Source organism: Zerene cesonia, chromosome 19 (assembly GCF_012273895.1).
Source record: "Zerene cesonia ecotype Mississippi chromosome 19, Zerene_cesonia_1.1, whole genome shotgun sequence".
NCBI classification, from domain to species: Eukaryota; Metazoa; Arthropoda; class Insecta; order Lepidoptera; family Pieridae; genus Zerene; species Zerene cesonia.
This window is the reverse complement of record NC_052120.1, coordinates 2043873-2067353: the sequence shown is the minus strand read 5'-3', so window position 1 is coordinate 2067353 and position 23481 is coordinate 2043873. Positions and strand designations below refer to the sequence as shown.

Below are 23481 nucleotides of genomic sequence, written 5' to 3'. Positions count from 1 at the left end.
AAGGACACGTTTCTGAGGCCGTAGTTATCGTTGTAGATAACGTGTATATTAATTAGAAAAATAAATTATGTGTGATTTTTAATTAGCATAAAATTAACAAAGTTTTTTTTTTAATTTGAAACAACATGTCCGCTGTCCCGTGAACACTGATCTCTAGATTTACAGAGGACCAGTTGAAATACCAAATATGGCTTAAATAGATTTAATCTTGAAACAACTGATTGAAGATTTTTGTTGTCTTCGTTATTACATTAGAAGTATGAATGCATAGTAAAGTTTAAATGGTAGATTAGTTAATTTTAATGTTGTTTATTAAATGACTGATTTAGGCAGATTTAGTGCGCTCACTTATTCTGCAGACCTTACTTTCAATACTTACATTATAGAGGTATTCAGATCATTTGAAAATTTCGTGATCGAAATGATTTTTTTTTGCACCTGATTAAAGATACATAGTCTATTGAGAACAAGTTTTATAATAACATGCATGCATATCCTATTCTACTAATATTATTAATGCGAAAAATTGTCAGAATGTTTGTTGCTCTTTCACGAAAAAACTACTGAACTGATTGCAATGAAATTTGTTACGTAGACAGCTGGACAACAAGAATAATATATAGACAACTTATTATCCCGATATTCCTACGGGATTCGGACTCACGCGGGTGAAACCGCGGAGCGCAGCTAGTGTTACATAATTGAGTGACACAAAATGACTCAGTAGGCATTAGGTAATGTCCGCAAATTAATGTGCTTCTCATCCTGCTGCGGAGTGATTTAATTACACGGTCAATGGTGATATTTTATTGTCATGCATGCGTCTATCATTTTAGCGTAATTGCCTCTTTGAAGGCACACTTGTTTCAAGTATTCAATTTGATAAATTGATTGGTACTCTCGGTTGATTCGATCATATTTAAATTCTAATAAAGTCGGCTTGTGGTGTCTTTTTAAGGTGCTTTTAGTGCATTAAAAAAATGCAGTATGAGAAATAGAACGGAGAACATAAGGAATGAAAATACGTAATTTTTTTATGTGGGAAACAAGTGTGAAAAAATCTTAACTAATAGGTTAGGTTATACGTCCTACTCCTACTTATAATATAAATGCGAAAGTTTGTAAGGATGTTTGTGTGTTTGTTGCTCTTTCATGCAAAAATTACTGAACCGATTGTAATGAAATTTGGTATGTAGACAGCTGGACAACTAGAATAACATATAGGAAATTTTTTATCCCAATATTCCTACGGAATATGGACTTACGCGGCTGAAACCGCGGGGCGCAGCTAGTAATATTATAAAGAGGAAATTTGTGTCTATGTATGTTTGTAATGGTTTCGTACAAAAACTACTGAACCAATTTATATAATTCTTTCTCCATTTAAAGCTGTATCGAAACTCAGTGACATAGGCTACATATGTACCAATAACATATCAAATAGATTCAATTTGAATTCGTATTGAATAAGCATATAGCTTGAGAGATTGTTATATATATTATTAGATTATTCCGTTGTTTACTATTCGCGGTCCACCTCATCGTCATTGATTAACATCCAGGTGTTATGATATTTATAATTCGAATTATTATCAATATATTTGTTTTGTGGGTTTGGGTTTTTAAAACGCTAATACCTATATGTTTCCATGTAACCGACTCCATTACACTCGATTTTGACCCACTATAAACGGACAAATTAAACTATATTTATTTTATAAAATCAAAAGTTCTTTAACGATTGTGTTTAAATTTTTGTCCCGACGAACGCCGCATGATTTTTTTTTGTTTTTTTATTTCTCAACTATACTTATTATATAGAGCTGAAGAGTTTCTTTGTTTGAACGCTAATCATCCATGTAATCGCAATGTGATTCATTGAAGCGTATCAAAGTACACTTAGTGCGATGAACACTCTAAAATCAGCAAATTTCGATAAATAAATAAACACCACGTTCTCGTATCGCAGATGTGAAGACGATCCTCAAATCGGTGTCGGGGAGACTCCGGTCCGGCGAGCTGACGGCCATCATGGGCCCGTCCGGCGCCGGCAAGTCCACGCTGCTCAACATACTCACTGGATACAAGTAAGTTTTCAATGAGAGAATTAATGATTTTCAGGTATCTGCAAGAACACACTGATATCACATAAGTTGCACGTTCGCACAACTACTGGCAACATCACTATATGGTAGATATAAAACAAAGTCGCTTTCTCTGTCCCTATATCCCTATGTATGCTTAAATCTTCAAAACTACGCAACGGAATTGAGGGTTTTTTTTCTCTAATCTAGTAAACTACTCCGAATTGTAATAATTGAGTGCGTAACCGCGGGCAAAAGCTAGTTACATTATATAACCGATGGAAAAACTTAAGTTTAGGCTTTGACACACATTGCTTTAAGCCATGTTTATTTGTATCAAATGTCAAATATAAAATTACAAAACAACGCCCATAAGACAGGACCCTATTACTAAGATATAACTGCCCGTCTGATAATCGGACTGCCTGGCTTTTAAGACTATTAAAACATTTTAGGGAGCATGGCATCTTTGACATCATTTAACTTACACATTTTCGCGTTGCTTAAGAAAAACACCTTAATGTTACATAGATTTAACAAACACCAAATATACATAATATTTGGTACAATAAAATTGATAACATGAGTTATATAACCGTCATCATTCTCACAAATCTGAATAAAGAAAAACACACTAAAAACACACTATAAATAAATCGATCTTTTTTGTGACGTCTTTTGGAATTAACGAAATCAATAGGTATTATAATAATATGTATTTTATTCTTTAATAAACGAATTATTCTCTTACCTTGAAAATGAGGAAGTAGAAAATATGTATTTTTTGTACACATAAACAGATAGTCGATGTTAAGCACTTAAATAGTATGTGCAAAAAAAGAACTATTAAAAACTAGCGGCCCGCCCGTGGTACATATATAGCCTTCCTTTTATAAATGGACTATCTAGCACTAAAATAATTTTTCAAATCGGGCCAGTAGTTTCTGAGATTAGTGCATTCAAACAAACAAACTCTTCAGCTTAATAATATTAAGTATAGATTTGCTCAATATAATTCACTTATTACATCAATAAACTTCAAATAATTGTTCAAGTTGTAGCCTTCACTTACAAAATTGTGGAGGGTTTTACGCAACCAATATTATTTGCAATCGACCAAGCGTGTATTTGGATAGTAGGTACTTGCGACCACAGAACATTAATACGAGTATATTAAAAGAGTTGCTGCGCCCCGCAGTTTCACCCGAGTAAGTCCGTATTTCGCAGGAATATCGGGATAAAAAGTTGCCTATATGTTATTCCAGTTGTCCAGCTGTCTACGTACCGAATTTCATTGCAATCGGTTCTGTAGTTTTTGCGTGAAAGAGCAACAAACGCACACACATCCTTACAAACTTTCGCGTTTACAATATTAGTAGGATAAGTCATTTAAACGTCATAATGAAATAGAAGTCAAATATGGGTTGGCGTATTTTATTTAGAATGCCAAGTTATTTGACGTAAATTTTTATTTGTATGTCAAGAAAATTTGTTTATTCATTTTTGGATTCTCCTAATACTAATGTATTTTTAGTACGCTGTTATGGAAGTATACATATTTATAGGATAATTGGCAAAGGAGCTGATTGTTCGCCTGAAGATAAGCAATCAACATCGCCCATAAACTTTGCACAGGCTGTATGTCTTTGCAATTAGATTGCCCACTTCACTGGATAAGGGATAAGGGAAGGATTCATGGAAACAATAAAGAAAAGTAAGGGTTAGAAAAAGGATACGGGATTTTTATGTCCTAAGCGGGCAACTGACCTGGTGGTTCGCCTGATGGTGAGCGATCGCCACTGCCCATGAATATTCGCAGAGGTTGTCCTTCACGAATGCGCTGCCCGCGTTTGAAGGGAAAGGGATAATGAAAGGATTGACGACTCGAATGAAGGAATAGACTGAGAAGGGTGGAGAAAAGGAAATGGGCCTTCGTGTCTGTGGATATAGGGATAGGGAGGGGAAGACTTATCTAAACCATTTGACTAGTTTTGCCCTGTATAATGATACGAACGATGGCGTCATATCTAACCACGCATAATCTCATATTGTGTAGTGGCATCGCGGCAGTAATTTAACACTATTTACTAGAACATTACTGAAGCGTAGTAGTACGGTTGACAATGAATTCTGAGTGTTTATTTGTGTATGATAGTGTTCACATGTCTCACGAATCTCACGCTTCTTAACTAAAACTATAAAAAGTAAATATTTATTAGTTACTGTTTTTTTTTATTATTGCTAGATTAAGATCAAATTTTCTATTGTATTTTGGTTATATTTATAAATGAAGTAGGTGTACGTAGAATGTATCTATAGCAATTGATCGTTAACATTTAATAATCCTGGATATTAGAATACTTCACTATAAATAATACTAGCTGCGCCCCGCGGTTTCACCCGCGTAATTCCGTATCCCGTAGGAATATCGGAATAAAATGTTGCCTATATGTTATTCCAGTGGTCCAGCTGACTACGTACCAAATTTCATTGCAATTGGTTCTGTAGTTTTTGCGTGAAAGAGCAACAAACACACACACATCCTTACAAACTTTCGCATTTATAATATTAGTAGGATAGTAGGATAGTAGTATTTAACCTTCCTTGTTTTATTGTCAGGCGACTGTTTCATACGTACAAATAGCATGTCTTGGTTTGTCAATGCCTTATCGTTTGATAGTGCTAGAGAATGTCATCTTTAACTTGGTTATTATATATTATATATATTATATTGTAAACGTAATTATTTTTCATAGTTTACAAAACATCTGGTACCGACTAACGGGTTCCCTTCGAAAATGAATGTAACAGTCTGCACAATGCCGTTATCTACATAAAAAGACTTAGAAAATGTAGCTAACAAAGAGTCCTACTGGTGAGCGATTACGCTCGGATTTTGTACTTTCTCTCAACACTGCGAATGCGTGTACTTGAACAGGTGAAAGTAATATTTTGTGAGCCTACATAGCATCTAGATTCATGTCAGATGTATTGTTTTGATCTAGAATTTTTAGACATGTACCAAAAAGTACGGATACAGTACACAATAGTGGGCGCAGATTCAGATAGAATATGCTTTTTCGAAAACCTTAAGTCTTATTCGGTTTTGTATCGTAAGAAGTATTTTGCTTTATTTTATTTATTTAAATGAATAAATTAAGCGTCAAATGTGTGGTCCATTGATCATTAAATTGTAGTTCATGCAAGGGCAGTGAGATTGAAAAATAATATTGACGTTATATTTTTGAGAATGTTTTATTGTCGTTGTTGTTGTAGCTATGAAATTTGAACTCTCTTAACGTTAGAAAGCGGTAGTTAGCGTAGTCATGGTTTCAATACCAGAAAATTGTTCAAACGAAAAGTGTCATTCGTTTCACACTGATTAAAAAAAAGTTTACAAAACTACCTTATGAATAGCTGTTTTTAACCAAGGGTTATTATGTACAAAGGGTAATGTCAGATGTATAGTCATTATTAACATTTGGTAAAAATATTAAAATGCCGGAACTGATAATGTCCGAAAAGACCAAGTTTTTTCGTAAGGTCTGCGGGCGATTTACCTTATCATGAACTTTATATTGTATTTAATTAAGGCATGTCATTGAAACATTATGAGAGTTTAATGCGGGAAGTTATTTGAGTGTTTTTAATGGTTGAATGTTTTACAATTATTCATCGTTACTTCCGAATTGTGTTTGTGTATGTTCCTGTTATTACTATATCGGAGTTTTATAAATCTTCGTATTAAATCTAAGTTTGATTTTATTTCGGTTTGCGTAGATTTCATATTATGGAGTTTTGTACACATAGGTAGTAAAAGCATTAATATTCATGTTTTGATGACTTGTGTCTTTTTCAATAAATCACGATTTTAATTATTAACTCAAACACTTTAATACGGATTTAGAGATTGTATTATACAATAAATACGTTAGTATGTATTCGTTAATGATTCAAGATATTAAATAATTTATGGAACATGTTATTCCAATAACAAAGGTTTATCAGATGGTTGGTTATCGCACTAGTTTAAGTGATAATTCTAGTTGCGTAAAATTTAGAAATCACGATGCATTCAAGGATTTGGTGCGATTAAATTATAGAAGTGTGTTTTATTATTACTATCGTGCTTATTTCAATATTGCGATACGAGAGTTTGTTTTTATAATAAAAAGTACCAAAATAAGAAGTCTTTGCGCGAAATGGTTGTATTTGATATATTATGCTTCTTTTTGGCTTGTCAGAACAATGAGTTGAGAACAGATTTATATAAAACACTAGCATGTATCAGAGGATACAATATACCAATATGTATTGCTATAATGTAGGATTAAAATCACCATGTGCCGATTAAAACACGTTATTTAAGCAAATAAAGTGGCCAAATATTATTATATATACTTGATAGCGTATAAAAACAACGGAAAAGATTGACCGAATCGGTAATGAACGTGTAGCGTTGCGTACCATGGTAATGGTTCTAGACTGGGACTGGGATGGTAAGTCTCAGCTTCTAATAGTATTATGCAGTAACCTGTTTAGTAGACTGCCCTGTTGTATAGCAGTGTATATGTAACAGAACTCATCCTGCCACTAGATGTTACTCCAATATATTTCTGTGTACACCAGCTTTTTTGAGAAAGACAGACAGACAGTATAGTTATAATATTTAGTTGCATCGTATTGTATTGTTACTGCTTTGTTTGATTGACCACCTTAAATAAACATGAACCATTTTGTTTGTTACACATATATAAAAATTCAGTGTCATGATGTATGTTCCCAATGAACTCTTCACCAACTCAACCGATTTTGATGGAATTTTATGTGTTATTTGGTACAACTTAAGATATAGGATAGTTTTTTATTTCGATTAATTATCCCAATAATTTATAATCTTAATATTTTAAATTATTACTCAGCCATTTTATATCAAACGCGTGGCCGGGTATGCTAGTAGTCTATATTTTCCCAGTCTGCACCTAGGTTCTACATCGAGATTTCTCATACACCCACTCTCCACCAACTGCCTTTTTGATGCGTCAAATGTGTCAATTTTAATCTATTGCGAACCTTCTAGATAAAGGCACCAAACAACACTACATATGCTATATGAATGTATATATTGGCTAGTTGTAATGACTGGACCTCGTTTCATGTACTCTTGTATTGAGTAATGTTAAATGCGATACGGGCTAGCAACCTCTGTACCTAGCGTGCAATGTTTATATACTATAATACATGTTGTAAACGATATTACTGCGGTTTAACAATATTTATCCTACTAATATTATAAATGCCAAAGTTTGTAGGGATGTGCGTGTGTTTGTTGCTCTTTCACGCAAAAGCTGCTGAACCGATTGCAATGAAATTTGGTACGTAGACAGCTGGACAACTGGAATAACATATAGGCAACTGTTTATCCCGATATTCCCACGGGATATGGACTTACGCGGGTGAAAGAGCGCTCTTCGCCTATAATGAGCGGTAAAATTTGTTGAATCGTTCTATGGGTATATTTCATGCCTGTTCTTTATTGTGTGGGGTTTTTTCCTGGGAATACCTTACGCCTTTACCAGGTTACGTGTTTATGAATACAAACCAGCTCCCGTGACACCTTCACTAAAGCAGCTGGACGGAACGCAGTCGGGCTTTAGTTGATAGGAATCCGACAGAACCCACAACTCCTTTCCCGGCGGCTGTGGGTATCTATACAATATTTCCCTACTAAAACACGATACGTGTTTAATGTTAGCCTATACGGTTCTGTAGTTATGTTAGTAATGGACATGTTCTATTTATATACATATCTGTTAATCCATTTATTGTGATTCATTTTTCGCTCCGAAAATATTTCTAAGATAGATTTTCGTGTGAATGAAAAGCATGAAATCACCATATATATAATAACCGACATCCAGCGTTAAGGTTTTGTTCGTTTTGATTCGCGAATTACGCTTTAAGATCTTTGATCCAACGGTCAATGAACAGAAAACTCGAAACAAACGTTCCTTTGCTCGTATACAAACGATTGCAAATACGTTCGTATTGCTAAACGTTGCGGACCGGATTCTAGTTATCTATCGGCTATTAAGCGGGTCACTCGGTCAATTTGTTCAAAATGTACCAGCTAAATACTCGCTGCATAATAGGTCTAATGAGGCTTTGTAGGGCAAAGATGTAGTTTGGTGTTTTACAAGGCCCATGTCCTCTAGTATGGGGCAGATGATATACATCCTTTTTACGCAGTTCTCTTTGACCCTTCGATAGCTTAACGATAATTGATCACATTCTCACCTATACTAATAATATTATAACGCGAAAGTTTGTATGAATGAGTGGATGTTTATTACTCTCACGCAAAAACCAGTGTTGTGATCTGTGTGTAATTTGATACAGGGATGGATTATAGTCTGGATTAACACATAGGTATCTGTTTTAGCCGGGTACCACGCGAGCGAAGCCGCAGGTTCCAGCTAGTTATAGATAAGCAACGTGTGATTATACAATCGTTTTGCAAGCGATTACGCGCTATGTTTGGATTCGCCGAGATGTAGAGGAAACTCGAAGCCCATTGATAGTAACCTGAATAGTTATTATATAAATTACAATGTTTTTCTAGAAGAATCCATAACCTCTTCGACGTGTTTGTTGCGGCACGGTGCGATTGGTTCGAATGTGCTAGATTTGTCTTAGTTTGGTAATAGTTTGTAGACGGTTACTTCTATTGCATTATGAAATGTGGCGTTTTAGATTAAGTGATCAATAATTAATTAATAATTATGTTACAATTGGTTGTAGTGATCTTAGTTCTTACGCATTCACAGCTACTGACATACAATGCACGAAAACAATGTAATAATAGTAAGTTTTGTAAGTATGGATGGATGAATCTTCATACTCTTTCACGTAAAAACTACTGATTGAATTTTAATGAAGTTTTACAATAATATAGCTTATACACCAGAATACGACATAAGTACCCGCACCATACCCGCTTATTAACTCACATATATTTATAGAATAATAATGTTAAGTTACGCACACATTCACATATATATGACGAAAAGTGCTTCGTTTTTTACGCAATTATTAAATATTTAATGATACGGCACACGAAAACATTCAGACAAATCTAAAATTAATGACGTCTGTTTTTTATAAAAAAATATTCTTGTATATTATAATTTAGCAGATTATGCCGAGTGTTTATATTGTCTGTTATAATTAAATAAGTATTGAACATGTGTCATAAACTGAGTCATTACCTACTGTTAGTCGTGACTTCGAATTTATTGCATTGCTTGATGAAAGGTTATTATTGGCAAATTAATGTACTCATGACATGAATAAATAATAATTAATTGTGCTCACACTAGAGTTATTTGTAAATAATTTGTCCTATCTGTACTATTAACATAGATATTTAGGGGCGCCAACCTCAGAAACTACTGGATCGATTTCAAAAATTCTTTCACCGTTGGATATGTACATCATTCCTGAGTGAGGTAGACTAAAAAGTTCATCATCATCAGCCCATATATGTTCCCACTGCTGGGACACAGGCCTCCTGTGAGGGTTCAGGCCATAATCCACCACGCTGGCCGAGTGTGGGTTGGCAGATATCACATGTCGTCGAAGACTAAAAAGTTGCCTATGTGTTATTCCAGTTGTCCAGCTATCTACGTGCCAATTTTCATTGCAATCAGTTCAGAAGTTTTTGCGTGAAAGTGTAACAATGATACACTCATCCTCAAAAACTTTCGCATTTATAATATTAGTAGAATAGGATCTAGATTCTAGACAGTAACGAGAAACGAGATTATTTCTAAACTAGATATGTTCTATAATAATTAACTTGCATTTAAATGTAATTAATTACGATTCTAGTATCATCTTAACCGCAATGGGGCAGAAGGTCACGTGTCTATCTTGATTTTGTTATTAAAATCATGCATGTTATAACGTCGCTCATGTGTCACAGATTCAAGTGTATAATTGAAGAAAATTGTACTATATGACGTTAATGTTAATCATCATTGTGTTATGCAATAGTAAACTTTAATGCTGTAGTTTATAATTGATAATCGTGTGGAAAAAGTTGTTTGGCTTGATTGTGTTCTAATAATATGTGTATGCCACCTTTGATCATAACAAACAACAGGATTAAAAACAGGGCACAAAAACGGACTAAAAACTGCCCCAAATTTGTTTCTCAAAATTTAAACGTTTTTGTCAAAATTATAGATAGACGAAATAAACAGAAGTTGAAGCAAAATCAAACTTGTGAGCATAACTTTAAGGTGTATAAAACGTTGCGAAAGCAATGAATATATATCGACCTCAGCTATCTGGTCGTTATAACCCAAAATAAATTAAGCCTTATTCGGATGAGTGGTCGTCGGATTTAATAAAGCAACAAAAGCCCTGGGTGGACTTCGGTCAGGACATTATTTGTCCAAAAGATTCTAGTCGAATCCATCCAGATACTTTATGGTAATTCTAAAATACATCTCATCGTCAGTCTCAATTAATAATTGAACACTAAATCTTAATTTATAACATAAATTAAATGCTTTATGTGCGCTAATAATTTGCGAAGCATGCTCATTTAAAGATAGCTAAGAGCGTCATGGGAGACAAGTTACAAAAACGTGTCTGTGTGAAATATTAAGCAAAATATCGTATTAAAATTGTCTTATAAGTATATAACTAATAATATAAATCTGAGCAGTTTGTTTGTGCTTCAACGGGCTAATCTCGGGAACTACTGCAACGATTTCATAAAATATTTGACTATTATTTATGTTCGCGATCCCTGAGTGCATATGTAGTTTGAAAAAAAAAATTTTCTTTTTTTATTTTCATATGTAATCTTTTCTTTCAGTCTACGAAGCTCCAAGGCTTCCTAGGCTCTCATATTCCATTTTCTTGTTTTGCTTCTATCAGAGAATGTTTCGTTTTATTTAATTTTATGTTTGTTTACTACAAAATGGTTGCCATGAAGAAAATATGTAATAAGGCTTCATATATGTACAGCGTATCTGTATTTTAATGCAATTAAGTTAATTAGTTTGCGAGATGGACTCCAATCACAATTATTTTGAAAGAAAGACAATTATTATATGAAGGTTAAATTAAATGTAAATCGCGAGAAGCAGCCAAATTATTGACCAAAACGGTTGAAAGTCCTTTTACGTGGATATTAATTTCGGTAATGTCAATAAATTGCATTTAATAATCTTTAACGCATATGTCACAGATTGTATGTTTTATAGGAAAGAATAATTTATAAACTAGTTATACAGTAGGGTTGGCAACTTTCACTTTTGGCTGTCTTATATAAAGGTATCATAGATGGCGGAAGTGGTGATATAAAATGCTTGCGGTACGTCCCGGCTTCGCTCCTAGGGATCACATACTTATCCAACGGTGCAATAGTCGTTGAATTCGGTCCAGTAGTTCCTGAGATTAGCGCTTTAAAACTAAGTCTTCAGCTTTACATTGTTATAGGAAGAAAGTACATTCATCACTTTTTGTATTACTTCAATTTAGCAATTAACTTATAATTACTACTTTTAATTAACTATAAGTATTATAAAGATATCAGGTAGATATTAATATAGTGTATATACATGATACGAGTATTTACAACGAGTGTTGCAACCCTAATCTGTACAGTCACATTAAATTATTTTTACCCTGACCCTAGACTACCGTGACTCGTTTAGTTGAATGTTTTTTTTTTTGTTTCGTGATTATTGCATTTTTATTTTTTTCTTTCATGTATGTAAAAATAATAATGGATAATGTCGCCTTCAACAGCGAAATAAATTTAGTTGTCTCTCTATCCTTTTTTGTTTTTAATATATGTCGGCGGGTAGCCGCACTTCAAACATATATAATATTTTAATATCATGCACAATAAAGAAAAATAAAGATTTTAAATGTACAAGCATAATCTAAAAATGTTGACCATTAGGAACCACAGTTTTTGAATTAACTGGATACCAAATTGTTTTCTGTTTGCTCTATAAACAATTCAAGGTACTTAATTATGGCATAAATATATGAATGTTTTTGAAGAAACTTATTATACCGCGGATGTAGATGTGTCCTCGCTCGTAAGCCACTTCGCGAATACGAGTTTCTATGGATCCATCTTCCGCCATCGCGGTGGATATATAACATTATATATTAACGGACTTCAAGGGGAAAATTACTATATCGATGCTAATTACTGATTATCTATTGCCCAAATAGATAGATAATGTGTTTTCTGACCGAATTAACAAACATCCTTGGTGTATGTTTTTGTTCGAATCTAATAACATGAAGGTCGTGGTTTTTGTTGTGATAAGCGAAGCTATTAACCATTTGATATTATTTGTCCAATATAAATTTTTCTAGATTGTTCCTTTACATATATTTGGTCACTTATTTTAAAATTGTCGCATGTTTAGAATGAAAGAACTGTTAAGGTCTAAAACTGATATTTGGGGTTATTTTAGTTTCGTAAAATTTTAGAGACTCAACCAAAGACTTTACAATTATATCTTTGTTATTTGAAAATCGTGAAAATATATTAACTGTGGAAATCACGACACATTTTAAATTTGATTTTATGGTATTATAAATGATTATAGCTGCTTTTTATTACACGTAATCTACAGAACCTTAATTTTAATAACTAATCACACAGATTGTTTTGTCTTTGAAGTGAATTCTTAACCGCTACACGGTTCAAGTTTAATCCAATGGGGGGTAGAAATGTCGGCCGTGGAAGTATTTAAATCTTTTCATCTGCATTCGATAAGACGCTACAGCACTGCCATTTGTCACACAGAACGTCAGGCATGGAAGGGAGCATCACAGTGAACGGCATGGAGCGCAACCTGTCCAGCTTCCGCAAGCTCTCCTGCTACATCATGCAAGACAATCAGCTGCACGGCAACCTCACCGTGGAGGAGGCTATGAAGGTGGCCACGTCGCTGAAGCTGCCCAGTTCTACCACGCGAGAGGATAAGGAGGAAGTGGTATGTAATGATCGTGTAATAGGTGAACCTATTTAGCTCAGGAAGACATGATGTATGACGTTTTGGTATGATTATGTTGGACAATTATTTGTTCAGAAAATAATACTCGGTGTAATAAGAGGCATATTTGGGGGAAAAAAACAAGTAGTAACTAACCTACGTTCATTCAATTCGGAACAAAGTTTCCACGTCTTCTTTTCAAAAAACAATTTGTTTTAATATTTACTCTTAACAATTCATAATGTGTTTGTTTCTTTTCTTCTTTTGTATTAAAAAGTCAAAAGGGATATTATCATATAGACGAAACGTTCCTTATCCACAATGATTCGATTTTTAACAAAAAAAAGATGTTAGATAATAAAAAACCACCTCTACTATTTATTTCAATCATTAACCATTTCATTTACACCCAATTGTATTCCAGATACAAGAGATCCTCGAAACGCTCGGTCTCTCAGAACATCTCAAAACAATGACGTCCAACCTCTCCGGGGGTCAGAAGAAGCGGCTCTCGATAGCCCTGGAGCTCGTAAACAATCCACCGATAATGTTCTTCGACGAGCCCACTTCGGGACTGGACAGCTCCTCCTGCTTCCAGTGTATTTCGCTTCTGAAGACCCTCGCTAGGGGGGGGAGAACTATCATATGCACCATACACCAGCCGTCGGCTAGACTGTTCGAAATGTTCGACCACCTGTACACGCTGGCTGACGGTCAGTGTGTGTACCAGGGCAGCACGGGTAAACTGGGTGAGTGATTTATGAGACATCTTCATCTGTACTGGTTGATCGCCCCGGCTCGGCTCGTTGGGAAAAGTAAATTTCTTTCAGCCGTTCTTGAGATATAAGAAGTGCTTGGTTTAGGTTTGCAGAAGCGACAAACAGAGTTACTTTCGAATTTGTAATATTAATATATAAGTATAAATACAGAATTTGCTATGTGTACTATATAGACTTAACTAGCCGTCCGGCTCGGTTTCGTCCATGATAGCTTATAATAGCATTAATTTATCACATACTATATATCCGACGGTGAAATTATTTTCGAAATCGGTCCAGCAGTTCCTTAGATTAGCGCGTTCAAACAAACTTATCAACTTTTTATTATTAGTATAGATTATAAACACAATTTTTCTTCACTCGCCAAGTTCTATTTATACTATAATTGCAAGAGTTAACACAGTTATTATTACATCGATAATTAAACAGTAATTACTCGTTTCACAATATATACTATCACACAAGACAATTGCATCTTATTTGTCATAATTATGGCTTATATGCAATATACAATATTTAATCCCGCACGCTCTGAAAAATAACCTTCCGACTACTTGTACAGTACTATATTAAAGTTAAGGAAAAAGAGTCCAAAAGAATATAATGTTGGTCTATAGAACTTACTTATATTATAAATGCGAAAGTAACTCTGCCTGCCTGTATGTCCATCTGTCTGTCTGTCTCTTCTTCATGCCTAAACCCCTTAAACGATTTGGATGAAAATTGGTTTTATTGGATTGTCTATTTTTCGTTTGATTTGTTTTTTTCATGTCTTAGCGGGCAACTGAGCTGGTGGTTCGCCTGACGGTAAACAATCACCACCGATTGAACATGTGTTCCAATAATTTTTTTATTCAAACACTAGCGGTCCGCCCGGGATTCGCCCGTGGTACACGTATAGCTTATAGCCTTTCTCAATAAATGGGCTATCTAACACTGAAATAATTTTTCAAATCGGACCAATAGTTCCTGAGATTAGTGCGTTCAAACAAAGAAACAAATAAACAAACTCCTCAGCTTTATAACATTAGTATACATTAGTGAGAAATCATCGTTATAAGTCAGTATGTTTTAACTTGCAATTTAATACTTATGTCCTTTGTTTGTTTTTATTTTAATATTAACAATGTTTCGAACATTTACAATACCGAGTAATATCCGCTCATTCTTGAACGGATTGTTTACCATCTATTATTTGTTATCATTTGATCATCATCATCATCATCAGCCCTTATATGTTCCTACTGCTGGGACACAGGCCTCCTATGAGGGTTCAGATCATAATCCACCACGCTGGCCAAGTGCGGGTTGGCAGATGTCACATGTCGTCGAACTTTTGATTCTTGGACATGCCGGTTTCCTCACGATGTTTTCCTTCACCATTTTAAGCAGTGGTGATGTTATCTATATGTGCAGATAAATTGAAAAATCAATTTATTTCCTGCACGCTCGCCCAGTCTCGAACCCCGACTTATCGATTTTGAAGTCCGAGGTTCTCACCACTGAGCCACCACTACTTTTTTTTTTTCAATTATCATTCATCATTTGATAAGCACATTGAATGTCTACCTGCGATTTGCTTCTAGTCAAGTAAAATTGAAGAAAGAAAGTAGTTGTAGTTATACCACTTATTACTCAAGAACGGCTGAATGGATCTTTATGATTTATAATTTGTCGCTCAGTTTCTGCTTAGTCTAGAATAAAAGTTTGAAAAGCTCATAAAAAACTATCCAGGCGGAGTGAGACGGGCAGCTTTTCATCAAAATAATAATTTAAAATAAAACACAAAATCGCTTTCAAATTGTCAGAATTAGACCTAATTTAATTGGGACCACATGGCACGCACTAGTATTCTCATAAAAAAGAGAATCAATAATCGGTTCACCCAGACTCACGATGTAGCTACTACTACTAATATACACGAAAAACCGTCGAATTAATTACCGCCTTCTTTTTTGTAGTCGGTTGAAAATTAACAATGCTATAACAAAAAACAAAAAAAAATGCGATTCCAAATACCAATATGCAATTCCAATGTTCCAGTGGAATGGCTGGGCAGCCTCAGCCTGCAGTGCCCCTCGTACCACAACCCGGCGTCCTTCATCATCGAGGTGTCGTGCGGCGAGTACGGGGACAACACTAGCAAGCTCGTGCGCGCCATCGACAACGGCAAGAACGACATCAGGTGGGTTGTCGATGGTTTGGACATCACTACTGACTCTATGCTTTGGGTCGTTTTTATGTCATAGCGGGCAACTGAGCTGGTGGTTCGCCTGATGGTAAGTGATCACCACCGCCCGTGGGAAAGCTGGGAAGGGTGAGGAAAAGAAAACCGGCCTCTATTATGTTATACTATTTTCGCTCGCCGCTCTTCTGTGGAGGTGTGGCACGAATTTATGCTCGACCCCCATAAGAAGTCTTTGGAGATATAGGGGTCTCTTCGGTAAATTATGAGTTGATGATGTTTTTGTGTAAAATGTTTCCCGAAAGTATTTAATTTTTTAGCATAGATGAAGAGTTAGTTTGTGATAAAAATAATACATGAAAAGTGTTCGTACTAATAGGTCAAATAAAACTAATTTAGATTTTTATAAATAAAAAAAAACCAAATTGCATAGAGTACAATGAATCTAAAATTGTCAGTCTATAATGGCACCAATATTTACCTAATAGATGTAGTATGTATCTTTGACATATTCAATAAATGAGTTTTCAATAAATACTCTGAAGCAAAATAACAAGAAATGTATAAATTTAACGGTTCAAGGATGTATTTAACCTCTATGTATGCTAACCGTTACGTGTCGCGTGTTGAAAATATTCCAAGTCGGATATTTGAGATTAGTTTAAAAAATAACTAACTTTTGCCAGCGGCATCGCACGCGTCCTATTCGGATTAGTTTAATTTAGTTTTTCAAAGAGAAAGTTATATGTGTATAACATATAACTTCCTCTTGAATCGCTCCATCTATTAAAAAAAACCCATCAAAATCCGTTGGATAGTTTTAAAGATCTAAGCATGCATACATACCTACACAGACTCGGGAAGAGACTTTGCTTTATACTATGTAGTGTTTCTTTTTTACAAAAAAGACGTTTCTGGGGGGATCCTCCCCCCAGAAGGGGGAACCAAATGATTATTTCTTATCATATGGAAAATGACTCAGGCCGATCGGTTGAAAACCCAGGTTCACATCGGTTAAAAAATGAATTGAAGAACCGAAGAACATATAATATGTCGATAGAATATAAGATAGTATGTAATATTCGAAAATACAACAATAAAGCGTAAATTTTGAAACTGATGAGACTCATAAGTTACATTGAACTTTAAATATTTATAATATCCAAAATAATAACACAAAAAAAATGTTTTATTGTTTTTAACAACATACTCCATACTCCAATGCTTAAGTATTTTTCCTTACATTTTACGTTAAAATATTACAATTTAAATGTACAAATAATCTTAACATCACATCTCTCCGATTTCCAGGACGGGCCTGCCCTTCCCCAAAATGGCCAACTACAACAACCAGAAGGACATGGAGCTCTCGCTCAAGTCGAACACGGAGTGGAACAAGAACGACGCGTCGCACGTGCAGGAGAAGTTCGCGGATGTCCCGAACGGGGCCAACGGGGCCAATGGGGCAAATGGGGCCAGCAACCTGCAGAACGGCCTGTTGCAGTTCGCGGCTAGTGAAATTGCCAAGGGCAAAGGTGAGGTTTGCTTTATTTACTTTCTTTATATTGGAGACATCTCACCTTGACTCCCAGTTTCCAATGAGTTTCGATAGAATTAGCCGATCGCTTGGAAATGCTGGGTGCTTCTTTATCGCCTAATCTCAACATTGGGATGTTTGTAGTGTCCAAAGCACAACTTGCTGTTAAAAAACTAAGCATACAAGCAAGGTGCGGCAGTATTTCACATCTGAACAGCTTCTAAATCTTTACCAAGTGCAAGTTCGATCTTGTGTGGAATACTGAAGCCACGTCTGGGCAGTTACTGCCCGTGACGCTGGGCTGGCTGGCTGGCTGGCTGGCTGGCTGGCTGGCTAGCTGCCTGCTATCTTCATGTTATGGATGCGATGGCAAGACGTGCCAATAAAATATATCTCTAATACCAAAAAATGAAAAACGAAATAATGGCGTTATTGTGTCTTGAATATCTAGAAATAAAGAAGCAAAAAAATTAAATGCATGTCAAATTTCTGGACTATATCGGACTAAGGTTCATTTTTTGTTAAAATCATTTATCATCATACTCTTATTGTATTAAATTACAACCTAAATCATTTTCCTTTCTTGTATTATGAAAGACTGTAGGATTCGCCCCGGCTTCGCCCGTGGTATAAAACATGCATACGTACATTTCTTTAAATCGATCCAGTAGTTTTTGAGTTCATCCATTACAAACAAACAAACAAACAAAAATATTATTTATATAACACACAAATGTTACCTACAGGCAATACCGCTTGTTGGCTCTGGGTACCAAAAATGTATTTTAAATTCTATAACAAAATATTGGAAACATAACAAAAAACCAGATAACGCTAGTTCACATAGCAGTGATAAAGAGTTCAAAGGTAGCTGATAACTTCCTGTTTGACAGAGCTAAATATCTAATATGTATTCACGATAATATTCAATGTACAAAATTGTTATGCTCGGCTCGTAGTTTTTGTACTTTTCTATAATGAGTAGGTTTGCTAGAGTACAGTTTTTTAACTTGTAACGCTCATTTCGAAAATTTCGACTAACTTATTATAAAAAAAAACGGTAGTTGAAGTAAACAACATACAATAATAATAATAATAATGTATTATAATAGTTTAAAAAAACTAAAAAACACGCTTTCATCATATTTTGCAAATTGAAAAATGGAATAATTTTATCAAATTAGTGTATTGTCATCGGTCCTCAATAAATCTACAAAGTTTGAACGAAATCTGGCCGTTTAAAGTGGGTCAAAATCGCGCCCAAAGAAGTCGGTTACAAACAAACATACAGGTGCAGCTAATAAAAAGCGTGTAAAAAAGGTCGAAATGTACAGAAATACCTACTAATATTATAATGGCGCGAGTATTCTGTCTGTCTGTCTCCTATTTACGCTTAGAGCACAGAACCGTTGTGGATGAAATTTATTCCGGGCAAAGCCGCGGGCTGCTCAGCCCGCGGGTATATAAAAGTAAGATGAAATTGCCTTTATTGAGATTAAAAAAAATAAAATAAAAACGCATTTTTAATTCTATATAGAGCTCTAAACATAAAAAGGACAAGTATATTTAAACAAAGAGTATTCTTGTATATATGCGTGTCGACGAACCTTGACCCGAGTTAGTCACACTTTGTAACACGACTTGACATGTTAACGTCACACCGGTGGAAATTCCTTGACAGTTTGCGTTTTTTTTTATTATTGTCTACAAAATCAGGAAATATACATTGTTTATTCATGTCATTATAAGAAATAAACAGTCACTCGGACCATTTGACTCTTGCCAAAAAAAAGCCAACACAGAAAAATAATGTTTTCCATTTTTAAGTTTCGAATTTGCATATGCTAAAAAATAATTGAGTATTCCCTTGCAATTTATTCATTGATTATCTAGTATAGAGTATATTTTAAATGGCAACTATTTATGAAATCCTCTCGCTTAGCTTTATAGCTACTTTATCGGGATCCCGTATCTTCTCTTCTGTTCGCCCAAAATGGCGCCTTTTTTATGGCCACTTGACAGGTGCTTTTTGAAAAAATCTAATTGCAAAGTCTTAAGGATGTTGAACTGACAGTACTAAGTATATATGTTATTTATTCTTCTTTGGTTGTGTAGATGTGTATTTTCAAACTCAAACTCAAATATTTATTTATTCTATTAGACTTCTTATAGAAGTACTTTTGAATAGCCAACACATAGTTATAAAATTTACCACCGGATCGGAAAGCAGTTTCTACAGAGAACAGCTAGCAAGAACCTCTGTAATAACCTCTGTAACAACAGTTTTACATAGGGTGTAATGTGTATATCTCAAAAATGATGCTAGAATGTGGTTTGGATTTTCATCTTTTATATATTCATTAATGCTACAATAAGCTCTCTGAACTAAAACATTTTAATATAGGTTTACAATTTAGCACCACTAAACTCTGTGAAGATGAGATCTTTCTGTTATATTTTTAGTGTTAGTTACGTTTCCTGTGCGGTCGTTCTAAGTTCTTGATTTGGCATGAAAGCAATCACGATAATGAATATAAATTATGAAGGATTATTTATTCATACAGTTAATTGTAAATCAATTTACATGTATAATTTGTAGCACGATAATTTTATTACTTTAAAATCAAACAGACTTATTGATGCTTTATTTGTAACATACTTATTTGCCAATTTACCTAATTATTTTTTTTAGTTTATACTTATTTACTAAAAATGTTAATTTGGAGAGATTGTTTGTTAAAAGGCGCTTATCTCAGGAACCATTGAACCTTTTAAAAAATTATAACTAAATACCGATATTAGACACGAACAATCGTGGTCACGCGATGCAACCGTAAACTATTCGATACGACAAATTGCCTTTTATATATATTTATATATGTATATAATTTCCAGCCGAGCCTCTAGTGGTCCAAATGGACTCGGAGAAGCAAGACAACGCAGAGGTGGCCCTACTGGGCGCGGCCGGCTCGCCTCGCCGCTACGCCACCTCGGAGTTCAGGCAGTTCTGGGTGGTGCTGAAGCGGACGCTGCTCTTCAGTAGACGTGATTGGGTGAGTTTGTCGTGTCATTAGTAATATACAACAACATTTTTCTTAGATAAAAAACACAATTACAGCTTAAAACGACCGTCAAATGTGCTTAGAAAAATTTTATTTGGAAGATATATGCGTTAAAGAAAAATCAATCTTATGTGCGTTATCTTAAGATACACAAAATGCACAAAAAAATAAATAATAATGGCGTTAAGCTAGCAGCTGAACATGCATTAATATTTACAATATAACTTCGGAAAAAATATTTCGTAAATATAGTGTGTGAACATACATACACACAATCATATATTTGTATAATGGCGTGATGAAATGTCATGATCACCTTTTTAATATTATCGAATTCAAAGAGTCCTCATATAGTTACAATCAAAACTATCACTGATATGAGTAATTTTTCTAAAATAAAATCAATTAATGAAGTGATTTTCATGTAAATGTCAATGTATGTACCTAATTTAAAACCATCGGTCCTTGTACTATCGCAATATCGAGGATTATTATCTTTTTACTTATTTATAAAAGCAATGCTCATTTAAATATTCGACAAACAAGTTTTTATTATACCAGCGAGCTTGGCGATTGATTTACGAATATCTATGATTGATATATACCATATGCTATTTTTACGAATGCTTCATATTATATACAATAAAAATTTACATATAAAAATTTATTAGTACGTCACGCTCTTTGTAAATAATTCGCGATAAATGACCAAATGGCGTTTAAAATGCGTTCAATTTGTATTGTTAAGTATAATGAAATAAAGTTGTATTCGATAAAAATTTATTAGAGAAAAATAGAAAAGACTTGGTTGATAATATGATAGAAATGTATTACGAAATATATTAACTACATATCAACAATACGTCAGTAGCTAACAACTGAGCAGCTAATGAATTCGAATTGTGTGAAATTGGGAGTAATGTGATTTCTAATATTGTATTTATCGACTTTCTACTACGTTTCTTCTAAGAGGGAATTACTTATGTCATTTATGTTTGTATTGTTATTAATAAAAATAAATATTTCTTGACATATTGAATAGGTGGTCGATCAAATGTTTTTACTACCTAGTTTACTAGCCAATCCAACTAAGAATAGGATCAACTAGCGACACATAGTGGCGTAATGACTGTTATAGTATTTTCTTGTTTTTGATTTTACGCGAGTATTGTACATTTAGAAATTAAAAACTTTTCAACGGATTTTAAACGCGATTTATTAATTATATTATTAACCCGTTATCAGAGCTAAACAATAACGTTAAAATTCAAACATAATAAAATAAACCGTTATTGATATGCAAAAAGCTTCTTCCAACTAAACCGTACTTTTCAAATGACATTTGACACACAACGAGTCATTGACGTAGTTTTTTTTTTGTGTTTGATTTTATGCGAGTATTATAAATATAGAAATTAAAAACTTTTTTAACGGATTTTAAACGCGATTTATTCCTATATTGAGTCTATCTATTATTGAATCTCCTCGTGACCACGTTCGCTGTAAAGTATTCGAAACGTCCGGTTAATAATATAATGAATGAATCGCGTTTAAAATCCGTTAAAAAGTTTATAATTTCCAAATGAGTCAGTGACGTTTCTATTATTAGTCGAACCGCATAAACGATGAAAAATTTATTCATATTAGCGTATAATATGCACGTTCACAGACGCTCATGTACCTGCGCCTCTTCGCCCACATCCTGGTCGGCTTCCTGATCGGCGCATTGTACTACGACATCGGCAACGACGGCTCCAAAGTGCTGTCCAACCTCGGCTTCCTGTTCTTCAATATGCTCTTCCTCATGTACACCTCTATGACGATCACTATATTGAGCTGTGAGTATTGCAAGTTGCTGTTATTGATCTTTTTCACAAAACCGACTTTTCAGTGATGTAGATAGAGTCTATTTTTGTATGGATCCAACTGAAACTATGATAAGTTCCAACATTCATAAAAAAGCGTTGGTTTGACCTATAAAAACTCAGTGAACTCAGAATCCTTACTCGAAGTCGGTAAAAAAAAGAAGGAAATGTCTGTTACAGAGAATGGTGAGAAGTTATTTAATACGATAGCATAATGTGTGTGGTTTTCTATTTCAGTCCCGCTGGAAATGCCGGTACTTATAAAAGAACACTTCAACCGATGGTATTCGTTGCGGTCCTACTACTTGGCTATCACCGTTTCTGATCTACCATTCCAGGTGATTTATAATAAAAGTATTTTCTGCCCTATATAATCTATATTACTTCAATTATAATTTTCTCTATCAATCTTATTGTGATATAGTCATTACTATTATGAATAATAAGCTTCTTAAGTTCTGGATGGGGGATTATTTTTACAATTATGATCAAAAATTCTTTAGAAATAGTGGGTTCAGTGTATAGATAAAAACCTGTTCCAGTTAAGAGTACAACATTATTATTTTCTACCATCATATAATAACTTCACCATATCATAACCAATTACAATAAATAATAATCACCACTCCCATCACCAGGCGATCTTTTGCATCATCTACGTGGTGATAGTGTACCTGCTGACGTCACAGCCGCTCGAGTGGTTCCGCTTCTCGATGTTCCTCTCGTCGTGTCTGCTCATCTCCTTCGTGGCGCAGAGCGTGGGGCTCGTGGTGGGCGCCGCCATGAACGTGCAGGTTAGAGGGGGAGGGAGATGGGGAATTTGGAAGGGGTAGAAAGAGACAACATCTAAAGATGTAATGAGATAACGTCGTGCAGTTAAAGGGAGAGGGAGATAGGGAATTTGCGAGGGGTAGAAAGAGACAACGGTTACAG

The 23481-nt window shown here is 34.6% G+C and overlaps 1 protein-coding gene across 2 annotated transcripts in view; it reads left to right on the top strand.

The window, feature by feature from the left end:
- The window catches only part of LOC119834704 (ATP-binding cassette sub-family G member 4), a 36528-nt gene that overhangs the window by 9806 nt on the left and 3241 nt on the right, over window positions 1–23481 (top strand). For both annotated transcript variants that reach the window (XM_038359162.1, XM_038359163.1), the window contains 9 exons: window positions 1970–2087; window positions 12931–13120; window positions 13545–13869; window positions 15943–16084; window positions 17396–17619; window positions 20517–20674; window positions 22353–22521; window positions 22786–22886; window positions 23187–23342. In XM_038359162.1, coding sequence (XP_038215090.1) covers window positions 1970–2087; window positions 12931–13120; window positions 13545–13869; window positions 15943–16084; window positions 17396–17619; window positions 20517–20674; window positions 22353–22521; window positions 22786–22886; window positions 23187–23342 — 1583 coding nt within the window. The remainder of the gene's footprint in view (window positions 1–1969; window positions 2088–12930; window positions 13121–13544; window positions 13870–15942; window positions 16085–17395; window positions 17620–20516; window positions 20675–22352; window positions 22522–22785; window positions 22887–23186; window positions 23343–23481) is intronic.